Here is a 13,047-nt window from a genome sequence, read left to right as displayed (position 1 = left end):
ACAATTAAAAGTGTTTAATCTGATCTATTAATTATTTGGGCCAGTTGCTTGTCTGTCTCAAGGAGAGGGTTCAAATGAAAGATATTTTAATCTTCTTTTTTTAAAAAAGAGAATGGTTTCTGAATCAGTTACTGCAGTAGCAAATCCTGAAGACCACAAACACTGCATAAATTTTCAGCTGTTCACTTTGGAAGTAGAGCTCTACTGCAGTGGTATAGCATATGCAAAAGAGGTCCAGTAGGTTGAAAATTAATCTCACCCTCTTTTACAACGGACAGCCATACAAAAACTTACTAATGTTTTATTCTGGCACAATGTATTTACCCTTGGACTATACACTGGGTTTGAAATCTGGATGTATTTTTGTTACTGTAAGGATTTTGAAGGGGGTACAGCCTTACTTCAGAACCAGGAGCCCCCAGACAAATCACAGAAAATTTTTAAGAGAGGTAATGATTCTTTCTATCTTCAAAAGCCTATTTAGGAGTGAAAGTTTCCTATACACAAAGTGAAGGTTTCCCATTCTCTTAAGATGCACGTTTCCCCAAAATGTAACATCTGTATTGCTGCACCATGACCACCGAGACATCACAGCTGGCACTCATCCCATACCACACACAGGTCTAGAGATTTTATATGCTCAAGTGTCTGTCAAAACAATCTTGACTACAGTACCTCAAGTTTTCTGATGTTGCAAAAATTGCTAGTGTATTTATTGAGTTTTAGAGAAGAATGGAACACATTTTGAATGCAATCGCTGCGTTAACTCACCCCTGAAGAGTTTATAGTTCCCAAGGTGGCTGTGTGAGAGAATCTGGCTGAAGATGGGCTACGACTTAAAGAGTGAGACCTGTTCACCGAGGCTGCTCGCTGCATTTGGAGAGATGCTTTGGCTGAAAAGGGGCGCTGCTCAGCTCCCTGGGACTGCATAGTGAGGACTGATATGGAACGAGGGCAGCTCACAGAACGCCTTATTGGACCTGTGGATGGTGTGGGGGACGAATATGATGGAGACTTTATATTTTTATTTGAAGGCTTGCAGTTCATTCTACCTGCAGACAGATCAAATGAATGATGTTATTACTTATTACTTTCTTAATACCCATTTTTCAGTCTTCATAACAAACAACACATGATCAATTTGTGCACAGCTGTTGTACTACAATGTGTGTTGACTAACAACTATCTATGTAGAAGTCAGTCATGTCAGATCTCCTAATAATACAGAATTTACATTCTTATAGGAACATTTATTTCTTCCTCATATTCAGCTTTAACCAGAGTCCGATCCACTATAATATGCATGAGATTTATGAGAGAGGGCATGTGCTCTTTAGGTCAAAATGTATGTGACTTCTGTGTGTGGTTTCCTGACTTTAAAGATATGGAAACAGGAGAGAAAATTTGCTCAATTCAGTATCTCTCATTAGTTAAGCCATAGTTACACCATTTTTTAATTCAGTTTTCAGCTAAATAAATGCTGCTATGAAAAATAAAATTTTAGAAGCAGCATTATATGTGACTACATTATAAATTTTTTTGAGACAATACACCATTGAAACAAAAAATAATATGGTATATATCTATTAATTTAGAAAAAATTTTAAAGAAACTGAAACAAGCAAACCAGTGTTTAACCCTGAGATACAAAGTTGACACATTATAAAAGACTGAGGAATTTAATATAATTCATCATCAATGCCAGACTTCCTTGGAAAAGTGATCATTTAACTTACCTGATCGTTCCAAGGATTTGTATTTATTTTCTTCAAGATCATATGAAACTTTTTTCTCTTTTTTTTCATTTTGATCTTCCTTTTCAGTTTCTTCTCCTGACTCTGACACACTGCTGTCACTATCACAGCTACTGTCACTGCTGTGGTTCTTAGGTTTCCTTAAGGAATGTGCACTTTCTGGCATTGAACACAAGGGCTGAAAAAAAAAAAAGAAAAAACACCCAAGAAATTTAATTGAATCCCAAAGAAACAGCCACCTATCACACTAGATCCCTGATTCAGGAAGGTTCAGGCAGTATTTGCACAGCTACAAACTTTCCCAAATTAGTATGAAGTTTGTCCTAAATTTTAGAATAATTGCTTAAATATTTCACTAAATTCATTCCACTGTAATTCTAATCATTGTCACATGAAGAGCAGCATAATATAGTAAGGGGGGGGGGGGGGAGGGGTATTATTTGAAGTATAAAGTGCACTACCAAACATATTGAATTATGGTTTGAAATCATAAATCAATTGGTTCAGAATACCATTCACAATCAGTTCAGGTTCCTCACTGATATTTGCAATAACTGAAACTATGGCTTAACAATAATCAACATAAGCAGAAAAATACATCAGGGAACTTTGTCTGTTTTACTTTTAAAAAGAAAGTGATTAATCTACTCCCTGCAGAGAGCAGAAACCAAAGAATATATAGCAAGCTGTGCTGGGTGTTCTTGATGCCTCATATGCACATGGCATTCAGTGTCATTAGCTAATTAATCCTGTGCTATTACCAAGGATACTGCAAGACAAAAACCAAAAAGGCGGAGACAGAGAAACTGATCCAAGAACAGAAACTACAACTGAAAATTTTTCGTCTTTCATCTACCATTAGTCAGACACAAAAAATGCAGTATCTTCCATTACTTCTGTTCTCCTAAGTAGGCTTATGTGGTCACCTTTTTTTCCTACACACTTTCTTTTCAGTAACTCTCAGCTATAAGAAGCTATGCTGATAGCCTCATCTATCAAATGGATTTCAATTAAAGATCAGATTAAAAAGAAATTAAAATAATAATTTCTGGACATATTGTGAGTCAAATTGAAAAAGAACTCTCAGGAAGAATTTAAATTTTCCTAATGTCTTAGCATGATGTAATGCACCTAGATTTATTATGAGGGTAATGGGAAAATGCCCCAAAACCTCCTGTTGGTGCAAGATACACTTTATAACTAAATAGATGCTACCTAAACTTCTATTCCAGACAAGGAAGGGAAGGGATTTCTGTCACTAACTAATAGTATGTTTATGCCATCCCAAGCTGTTAGACAAGATAAGGAGTTAGAGAAGAATACTGCATTGAGGAGAGCCCTGACAATTGTTGTTACACAATGAATATATATAAGATTGATATGTATCTGTCTGCCAAAGGGATAAAAGTAAGGTGTCTCAACACATGCCACTTTATTAAAAATAGCTCTTCTTATCATGAAATGCTGTGTATGACGGAGCCATATTGATCAGATATTCCTGAAGAGTTACACAAGCTATAACAAACATTTTCAGTAATAGCTCACAGAGGTATACATTCTCCTCACACATTCTACAGTAAACAATTGCAATTAACAAAGAAGAACAAAAAGAAAGATCACAGAAATGACAAAAAGCAATAATAACAAATAATAGCTGAATCTGGTTATAAATTGATCTCTTAAAGAGACATCTGATTGCCTAGCACATCTTGCCTAGATCATCACTTTGATTTTAGCCTTATGCTAACCCATTTTTTCTGTGATTAAACTCATCTGATCTTATACCAAAAGAATTAAAATAATTTCCCATTTCCTCTACAATAGCTGTTATTTTAGTTCTAGTCCATTGTCCTGCACACATGGGTAACCCAGACAGTATGTAGGTGTCAGGAGCCCTCTAGAGGCTACAAATACATTTCCAGAATGCCCTTCTCCATCTATGCAAAATTCAGTGATATTTTAAGTGCAGGAAAAAATGCCTTCATTATGTGAAATTCTTGATTTCTTTTTTCGTACTCTGAGTTCCTAATCACATTCAAATAAAAACAATGCTGAAATTCCTAGCAAATATGGAATAATTGTTAGATGCAAAGCTTGTATTTATTTATATGTGCACAGCTCTCAACTTCTCCTTCGTAGAGATATGTATGTGGAAATGTAATGTTTATATGATTCTATGTATGGAGAGCATGAGGAGGAACACACCTTTCTCCCCTAACTATTCCAGTTCTCTTGTTAGTTTTCTGAGTCCTGACTGATGGGTTTTTTTCAAGGAAGAGTACAACCCAAGGCAGAGCATCTGACCTAAGAGTACCTTCAGTCAGTAGGGCAGCTACTGAATTTAAGGGGGGACAGACTCCATGACCTTCTCAAAGAACTTTTCATGTTGTGTTACATGACACGAAAAGTACCAGTCCCGTGGTTGTTTTTATGAGTTTTTTTCCTATTAGATATATATGCAAATAGTTCTTTATTTGTAGGATTTTATGGTTACAAGATGAGGTTTACAGCTGGATTATTCGCTTACCTGACAGATTGATAGGCAATAGTACTTTCTACTGCCTGCTTCACTCACCAAACTTTTGTATAGACATATATTTAGACATTACAGATCTCATAGCAACCTCTTTACAAAGAGCTGGCCAATTATATGCATATGATTTACCATATGCACCTTAACCCTTACAGGGAAGAGGTAATGCTCTTTTGGAAAAAGATACCAGGACCATCTGCATGGGCATCTGTATTTCAAAGGGAGCACACAAGACATTATGCAACCAGGGAAATCTCTGCTTACATGGCTTCACTGTAGACAAGGTTTAAATGATGGAGAAATGTATCAGGGCCACAAAAAAGATGCAGGAATAAGAATCCTGTATAGCATGAAGTGTGCACAGTGCAAGAAAAAGAAACAGTCTCCCTGGATAAGCTGGTTTCATTGTTTTCTCTTTTGACTTCATCGATTTTAGGGGGGAAAAAGAAGAAATTTTGGTCATAAGCAATTTTTTTCTTTCTCATCTAAGTGCAAACAATATTGTACTGGTAAGGCAGCTATAAGCTACACAATCCATTTGCCTACTAGAAAAGAAGACCATGGCATATAGTCTTACTCATAAATTAATCAAAATTCATCTTAAAACTAATTGAGAGAGGTTTCTCAATTTGGGCTTAGTACCCTATTGATGTTTAATTAAATGTTGCAGTCTCCACCCTGGGAATGTCATGTGAGCAAGGAGTGTAGAGGCAGAATAGAACAAGTCAGTGTGCATACAGGCAACAGATAGCTGCTCTCTAGGGTGACTGGGAAAAGACAGGCTTCTGGAAAAAGGGAAAAATGTGACTGAGGTGTTAAACTTGAATAACTGACCCCATGTTAAAGAACTGAAAACAAAATTTCAAGGAAAAGAATCTCTGTAAGAACATGGACTGAGTGTACTGCTAGGGCAGACTGGGGTTTTTTTCTCTTGCTTAAATGAATCCACTGCTGTTAAAGCACAAGCTAACAAAATCCCCATATTTTAATGAGGTCCCTGCAAATCTATCTTAATACCAGATTGGGCATGTAGATCCTCTTTCCAGAATGCATGCCTGTAATAAGATGTAGCTTTTTGGATTCTTGCACATATTTAAAGTCCCTCTTTGAGCTCAGAACAATTGTCAGCATTCATTTTGTACAGATATCCATAGATGTGTACACCATGTCATCAGAAACATAAAATGCTGTAAAAAAATTCACATGCATCTATAAACAAATCCATCAAAGCTCAGAACAGAGATGTAGGCTCTTCTAAGCAGACTTGACCTAAAATGTTTACAGGATATAAAAAACATACTTATTCTAGTCAAGTCCAAACTATTTATCTTTACTGACTTAGAGATATGCGGTTTATTTAAGGCAAAGACTCACATGAACTATGTACACAAGCACAAAGCATTAAGCTAAAAATAATATACATTCACATTAAAAACAGATTTTGGATACAAAATGGGCTCCAAGATATACTGTACAACCCTCTTAGCAAGGGAGCAAGCTACAGATATATCAAAATTATAATTAATTCTTTGACTTTCCATAGTGACTTTAATCCCATGATCTCAAATATCCTGATTTTGGCACTAATCAATTAGAGATGAAAGCATTCTTTTGAGAACCACTATTGATATAAAAATCCTTTCACACACTGAAATCAATCTCTTATACAACAGATGTTGTCATGCATAGCAATTCCTCCAAATGGCTTAGGGAGGGAAAGAAGGATTGCATATCCCCTTAAAAATTTAATGGGATTTAGTTGGACAAATGGTAGTCATACCTCAATTCATACTTCATGAAAAAAATAAAAAAAGGTAAATAGCAGTCTGAGGAAGAAAACTTCCAGAAGGATCAGCTAACTAAATTCCCCACTTAAAATTCTCAGAAAACCTGCCTTTAGAGTGAAATAAAAAATTGGTATCTAGAAGTCAAATACCTTAGGTCCTCGCTGCCTGGTGCATTTTCCTGTTAGCTTTTCATCATCTATTTCACACTGCTCCAGAAGGTCCAAAATGTCCTCCTCCTAGAAATGGGAATTTCATTACTATTAATTCAAAGCAGGATATACCCTGTCCTTCAAACATTCAAGCAGAAAGTGGTAGAAATTTGAAATTACTCTGATTACTAATTCCTGAAATAGGACTAGGAGTTCCTCCACAGGAGGAAATAGAAATATTTCTTCTCATACATGCATTTCTCCTTGCAAGCAACATGAAATTGAGGATTAAAATCAAGTCTTAACATATATTTAAAAAAAAAAGTCTGAAGAAAGGATTGAACAAAGATTCCTGTAAAACTGCTGGATGATGCCAACTACAAAGATGCAAAATTATTTCTCAAATTTCAAATTACATCATGTTAGCTGGTTTTTAATATAGCTGTTTTCCTCCTGTCTCTGACTAAATAAATAGGCAAATCAGGTAAAATTTTTGGATGCTTTAAATCCTTAAACTAGTGGAGCTGGTTTTAGGGTACCTCTTGTTCCAGTCTCTACAAGTGGGTGAATAGGCTGAGAACATTACTGGAGGAAGAAGGAGGCAATTACCAGCTCAAAAGCAGTTTCTGCCAACCTCTGGTTTGGCCAGGGGTAAGGCTGAGGATCAGGGTTATGGTAAAGTAGCTTAAAGCCATCTAGCCTGTCTCCACCCTGGGTCCACTGCAGTTCATCCAGATTCAAGGATCTGGCCCATAAGCTGCACAAAGAATAATAATAAGATCATGGAACATTATCAAATGCTATTTATTAGCCATCATACATGATTATAGTGAAACTTATCCATGAGGTCATGAATTCAGAGCAACTCCTAGAGCCAGTACTCGGCGTATTTCAGTACCTTCATTCTTTTTAAGGGGTTATTCATTTCCCGCTGAAGTGAAGCTGCTCTTCCAGCAAGAAATGTCTGGAAAGCAGTGGCTAACAAACTCTCATACTTTTCAAGTAATGTCTTATCATCAGGAGGGTAAATTCGCCTGAAAAAGGAAAAGAAGAACAGTTTAAGATAGAAGCTGATATATTCATCCCACAAAAGTAATGTCAATAACAGAGTCTCTTTTTTAACATGTACACATGCCATCTATAATAACTACATAATATGAAATCATAAAACATATACTCTGACCATTGCTTTCTAAATCTACTTCTAATTCAGTGAACACATTCATGTTTAAACCAGCAATTAGCCAGTCAAAAGAAATACCATGCAGGTCATTCCAGAGGTATACCAAAACCCCGTTTTGCAGTGCTCAGAAATTCAGTGGGTGTGAGTGAGGCATACAGGTGTGAATGATTCATGAAATATGAACAAAATATTTTATGTCAAATTCAAAGCCACAAGATAATTTGTATTAGCAATAAAAGGAGACAAAACAATTTGTATTAGCAATTAAAGGACACAAAACAGTGAAAATCTGAACAACAGCTTTGATCCCATGAGCAGGATATGAATTAAAGATTGAGTATGTACTGCACTTGAATGCTAAGTCCTCCAAAAAATTAACAGGAAGAAATAGGTGCTATAAGAAAGAAAAAACACTGGTACACGGATATAAACGGTGACTGATTTTCCATTAGAGCAGCTATGCCATTATTCTCCAAAATCACAGGTAAGGAGATTATGACAATATCAGAAGCAGGACTAGGTGATTTATTCATGTTCATCAAGCAACAATGGGCTTTGAAGAAAACAACTTCAATCCATCTGTCATGAATACCCGAAACACAGCCAGAAATATGGCTAAGAGGGAAGACTAATTTTTAATGTATTATAAGGAGTATCCCATAAGTTAATTTTACCTGCACTGTGTAAGGCATGGACACCAATTATACAGTGCATGACATTATGTGACTTCTCTGTATTTGTGAGTAATTTCTAAACTTTTTACAAGTTTCTTTATTTTCTCGTTCTTCCTTTTTAGACATTTTCTCCTTGAAAAGGTATCTATCATGAGGATTTTGTTGCAATGACAAAAAGGATGATTTGATACCATTAGTCTCAGGGCAGTTGTAGAACCAAATGAAGATGCTTCCAGTTTGCATTAAACACCTAAAGGAGATTTAGGTTTAATTTAATTTAACTCAACACCTTTTAATGGTGTTGATTCTACTGCAGAAAATGTGCCATACAAGAATGCTTTAAAGAAAGGGTAATATTCTTAGTGTATTTAGAGATAGACCGCAGCTAAAGGCCATTTCAAAGTCATGTACATCCTTTCCAATTCCTCATGATTTCACAAGACCTCAAAAGTGTGGTACCTACTCCAGTTGCCCCAAGACTCCTACTGGGGCCTGATATGCTTGCAGACAGACATGGACTAAATCCACAGATTAAACCCAAACCTCCTGAGTTTCACTGAGGTTTCTCTGGATTTTTATTCAGAGTGCAATATTAATCCGTTCAGCAATACAGCATCCAAAATTTCCATGATTCTATGTCAATGCCTGACACAAGCTAGTCCTGCTCTACAGAGGAAAATCACATGGAGAAAATACTGCATAACTCTCAGATAAAATTCCTCTTCCTCTCTAGCCAAAACTACTTTCCTTCTCATGTTCTGCTGATCCTTCAGCCTTTTCTCAAAGACATGGTAATAAAACACAAAGTTGTTCTGCCTTTTTAAAAGTGCAGATTCCTTATGAAGTGACACTTTACTTTTTCTTGAGGAAAAAAAAAACTGTGTTTTTACTGATTTACATTAACCCAAAAGCTAAATAAAAAGACCATGTGTCTGATTTTCAATCAAGAACTGAATAAGCAACTTAAAATGTGATCTGTTAATAAGCTAGACATTTAAGTTAGCAAAAAGAAAAATGTGTTAAAGCATCATGGTGTTTTTCTTTCTTTTAGTAGCATGAAAATAAGCACTTTGTCACTTCATTATACATCTAGAGGTTTTTCTTACTTACTAGTTCAGCTCCACACATCAAGAAAATATGTAATTAAAAGTTACAAAGAAAGACCCTTTGTAAGCAAAATGTTAAGTCATCAAAAATGTGAATTTCACAGAAACATCTATCTGTTTAAATGAGAATTTTACTGGGAAATCTAGAACATCTGCTCAAAAAAAGGCAGCAAAAAAGAAAAGCAATAAAGGCATTCTGACTAGTTTACAATAAAATATATGAACTCAGATACTCTCACATTCTGGATGAATGTTATAAAGAGTGGGCAAATATTCCCATCATCTTTTGCTAGCCATACACCGCTCCCTTTCACCAAATATTCCTAGGCCGTGCTTTCACTTCTCAATGAAGCAAACAACAAGAAATAATAACAAAAACATCACAAAACAAAATTTTTGTTTTCTGGTCAATACCTGTTATAACTGACAATGTAAAGCTCGCTTTTGAACATAAGGAACATAAGGAACATATAACATAAAATATAACATAAAATAACATAATTTTGAACATAAGGAACCAAGGAATCTGAAGGTACTTACATTTCAGCCAACCAAGATCCAAAATTCAAGTGCCAAAATAAAAGTAAAGTATTTCAAATGTCACTCTATTATTGTCTATTAATGTCAAAAAATTATGGAAGCACCCATAATTTTGGCAAGCTTCAGAGATACAATTCAAATATGATATTTTTACAAGGGAATATCATACTGCACCCCCTGCCACCAAGATAAGAATGATTATATGTGATTAGAGAACATGTTCATAACAACAATGATGATTCTTGGTACACTGAATGTAAACAATCATGTCTTTGAAGCAAATGTCTTGCACAAACAATAGGGTGACTGATGCCATATAAATTCCTAAGTGCATGGAAAAAATTGGAATCAAGAAAAGAACCATCTGAAAAAAGATACCTGATGTACATGTATATATTTTCTATAAATGCCTACACATTTTTGGCAGAAAATTATCATCTACCACAACTACTTGTTTTCAGTGTTCCTAAAGAATACACTGAGTATTTCCTACTAATACAGTCAAAAACATTCACCTGTAGTTCCCCATGTGTCTATTTTCATGCTCCTCTTTGGAAATCTGTTTACGTACTTGTGCAAGTCTTTCCTTCTACAAATCAAGAAAGTAAGACAATTAAAACAAAAGAGAGTATAAACCATAAGCAAGAAACAGCACTTTTCCCCCTTCCTACCAGTTCTTGTTTCCTCCTTTCCAGTGTGTGGCGCTGCTTCTCCCAGTCTGAGGAACCTGGCAACAGTTTTTTCACTGGCCCCTGACCATACAGTCTTTTTTGAGCCTCAGCCTTCTGTTGGGCTAAATTTTTCCTTTTATCGCTTGTCCTGAAACACAGATGATATTAAGAAATGTCAATTCAATGCAGCCAAAATGAGATGCACTTTCATATCAAGTAAATAATCTGTATTTTCCAGTCAGTCATGTGTTTATCATATAAAATTAGAATTGAAACATTAGTTAAGATTTTTTTTCATAATAACATTCATTGCTACAATATTTTAACACTTTAAGTGATACTGTATTTACTCTGTGCTATAATTTAATGTAGAAACATGATTGTATCTATATTCCCGAGGTGTAGATTTTTTTCAAAATATGTCAGCTACAAAGTTTTTCTCTAGAGGGGTATGGCTTTTGACTGAATGTGACACTATCATTCAATAAAATTTCCTTTATGGCCACATACCCATGACTGCATGCATATGCCAACTTTTCAAGATTTGAAAAATTTTTAAAAATAAGTACAAAAATTACTATTACCATTCATTTTTTGCAAGCACATATGCATGAAGAAAAATAAAATTTAAGTTAATTTCTACAGCAAAACTGACAGCAAGGAAAACATTTATATTTTGAAATTACTAAGGTAGAAAAAAGGTTTTTCATTTCATCTAAGTCCAATTCAAATTAAAAAAAAAAAATCAAAGCAACAGAAATAGAGCCAGACTGAAGAAAAGAGGAAAAGGTACCGTATGTTGAGAAGCTTTAATGCATTTAGCAGAACACCTTTTTTTACATCATAGTCTATTTTTTGATCCGTTCCAAAGCTTGGGGCACGATTAATCTGAAAAAAAATAAGATACAGAAGACTCAGGAATGTTCAGGTTCACTGGGAACACACCTATTGTAACAGGCTTTGTAGAAATGGCTCTTTCAAATACAGCACAGATTAAGAGAATACATGTTGAGAAGTTCTTTTCCATTTGTATATTTTTTTAAATACACTACTGAGTATCCCAGATACTGGGAGCTGGGAAATGTACCCTTTCAGTCACCAGGTCATCCAGACATTTACAGTGAACACCATTCAAGTCCTGCCACTGTGAATCCAGTCTAATCTACTCTTGGTTGCTGCCACCAGAAAATTTACCACACACAGTACTGTTAAACACATCATAACAGATGATGTGCCATGCTATGTTGGTCCAGCACAGAAAGAGTCAAACTCTTTTCTAGTTCCCAGTCTGAAAAAAACTTTAAATACTACTCTAAAAAGTAACAACTATACAAGGACAGAAAGAGGCTCTAATCCAAGGTCTTTTTAAGCATATTTAAATAACTTTTCAGATATACTTGACAGCAACACATAGAGATCTAAGTTATTAAATCAGTACATAGTGTGAAAACATAAGATAATTAACAGCCTCCGCAACAAAAAGCTTATAAACCAAGTACAAGATTAGAGATTAAAAACTGTACCATAAATATAAAGAAACATGGAAAATGCAACTGGGAATCTCATTGTGAGACTAAATCATACACTTAACATCCTATAACCCTGACAAGTTCTGGACTCCCCGCAGAATCTCAGTTTTCAGGAAGATTTGAGGAGGAATAATGATTTATTCTAGGAACTCTTTCCAGGCTGGTATAAAAACTTATACTTGAGTAATGGGTGCTAATGACAGACAGGAATCTCACCTTGATAGTGAATGAGCAGTACTGGTCACAGAAGGGACAGATAAAAAAGAGCTTCAGAAGTGAAAACTAATACCTTGTGCCCACACAAATTAGAAGTGGGAGACAGTTTGCATGTCCAAAGCAGAGGGCAAAAGCAGTTTATTTTGTTTTAGCACTCTAAATATATTAGACCTCTACAGCTGTGGGACAGAACTATCATGGCTGCTGTGCCACCCAGTGTCCTGTTGCTGAGTCCCAGCTGCCCCATCACTTATGCTCATAATTGACAGGTACCTTTCAGCTTTGGGAATCAGCTCCTTCACTGCTTTTCCAGACAGACTGGCAAAGTGAGCAGTGAGATCTGATGTTGAAAGAAAAATCTTGAAAATCCAGCAGAAATAGTGAAAAGATTTATACATATTCTTTTTTGGAAGACTTTCATCCAAATATTTAATTGACCAGCATCTTTAGACTGTTCATCTACTATCATATCACAAAGAAGACAATAAATACAGTTGCTGATTAATCTGTACAACTGTGGCATTGTAATCTTGATAATGTGCTAGTGATATGCCACAATAGCTATTCACAATAACAGCTTACCAAACCATTGTCTGTGCATCTGCCAGCTGGGAGATGGTTATTTAGAGTTCAGTGGCCCGAGAACCAGGACATGTACAACTAGGTTGTGTTAATAAAACATCAGTAATTTTATCAGCAAGGCACATCTTGAAGATTGTTGTCAAAAACAGGATTGTATGAGGAACTCCAAAAGTACAAGCAAATGATGATTGCAAAGGCCTTGAAAATCTAGACACTGATGCCAGTGGCCAAATTGTGTTCACTACAGGAATACAATCTCGTAAACTAGATAATACTGGGTCTAATGTAACAAAGAAAGCACATGACATGATTTCAGGAGATGC

The 13,047-nt window shown here is 35.6% G+C and overlaps 1 protein-coding gene across 7 annotated transcripts in view; it reads right to left on the bottom strand.

The window, feature by feature from the left end:
• Positions 1–13,047, bottom strand: part of TTLL7 (tubulin tyrosine ligase like 7) — a 65,597-nt gene that overhangs the window by 17,842 nt on the left and 34,708 nt on the right. For all 7 annotated transcript variants that reach the window (XR_011002275.1, XM_068199928.1, XM_068199927.1 and 4 more), the window contains 7 exons: positions 11,191–11,285; positions 10,398–10,545; positions 10,242–10,315; positions 7,122–7,257; positions 6,224–6,310; positions 1,737–1,932; positions 772–1,052 (listed from right to left, as the gene is read on the bottom strand). Coding sequence is in view for 6 of the 7 variants with exons in the window: in XM_068199928.1 (XP_068056029.1) it covers positions 772–1,052; positions 1,737–1,932; positions 6,224–6,310; positions 7,122–7,257; positions 10,242–10,315; positions 10,398–10,545; positions 11,191–11,285 (1,017 nt within the window). In the remaining variant the exon portion in view is untranslated. The remainder of the gene's footprint in view (positions 1–771; positions 1,053–1,736; positions 1,933–6,223; positions 6,311–7,121; positions 7,258–10,241; positions 10,316–10,397; positions 10,546–11,190; positions 11,286–13,047) is intronic.

The sequence above is a fragment of the Anomalospiza imberbis genome, chromosome 9, assembly GCF_031753505.1.
Source record: "Anomalospiza imberbis isolate Cuckoo-Finch-1a 21T00152 chromosome 9, ASM3175350v1, whole genome shotgun sequence".
NCBI classification, from domain to species: Eukaryota; Metazoa; Chordata; class Aves; order Passeriformes; family Viduidae; genus Anomalospiza; species Anomalospiza imberbis.
This window is presented reverse-complemented; position numbering and strand designations above follow the sequence as displayed.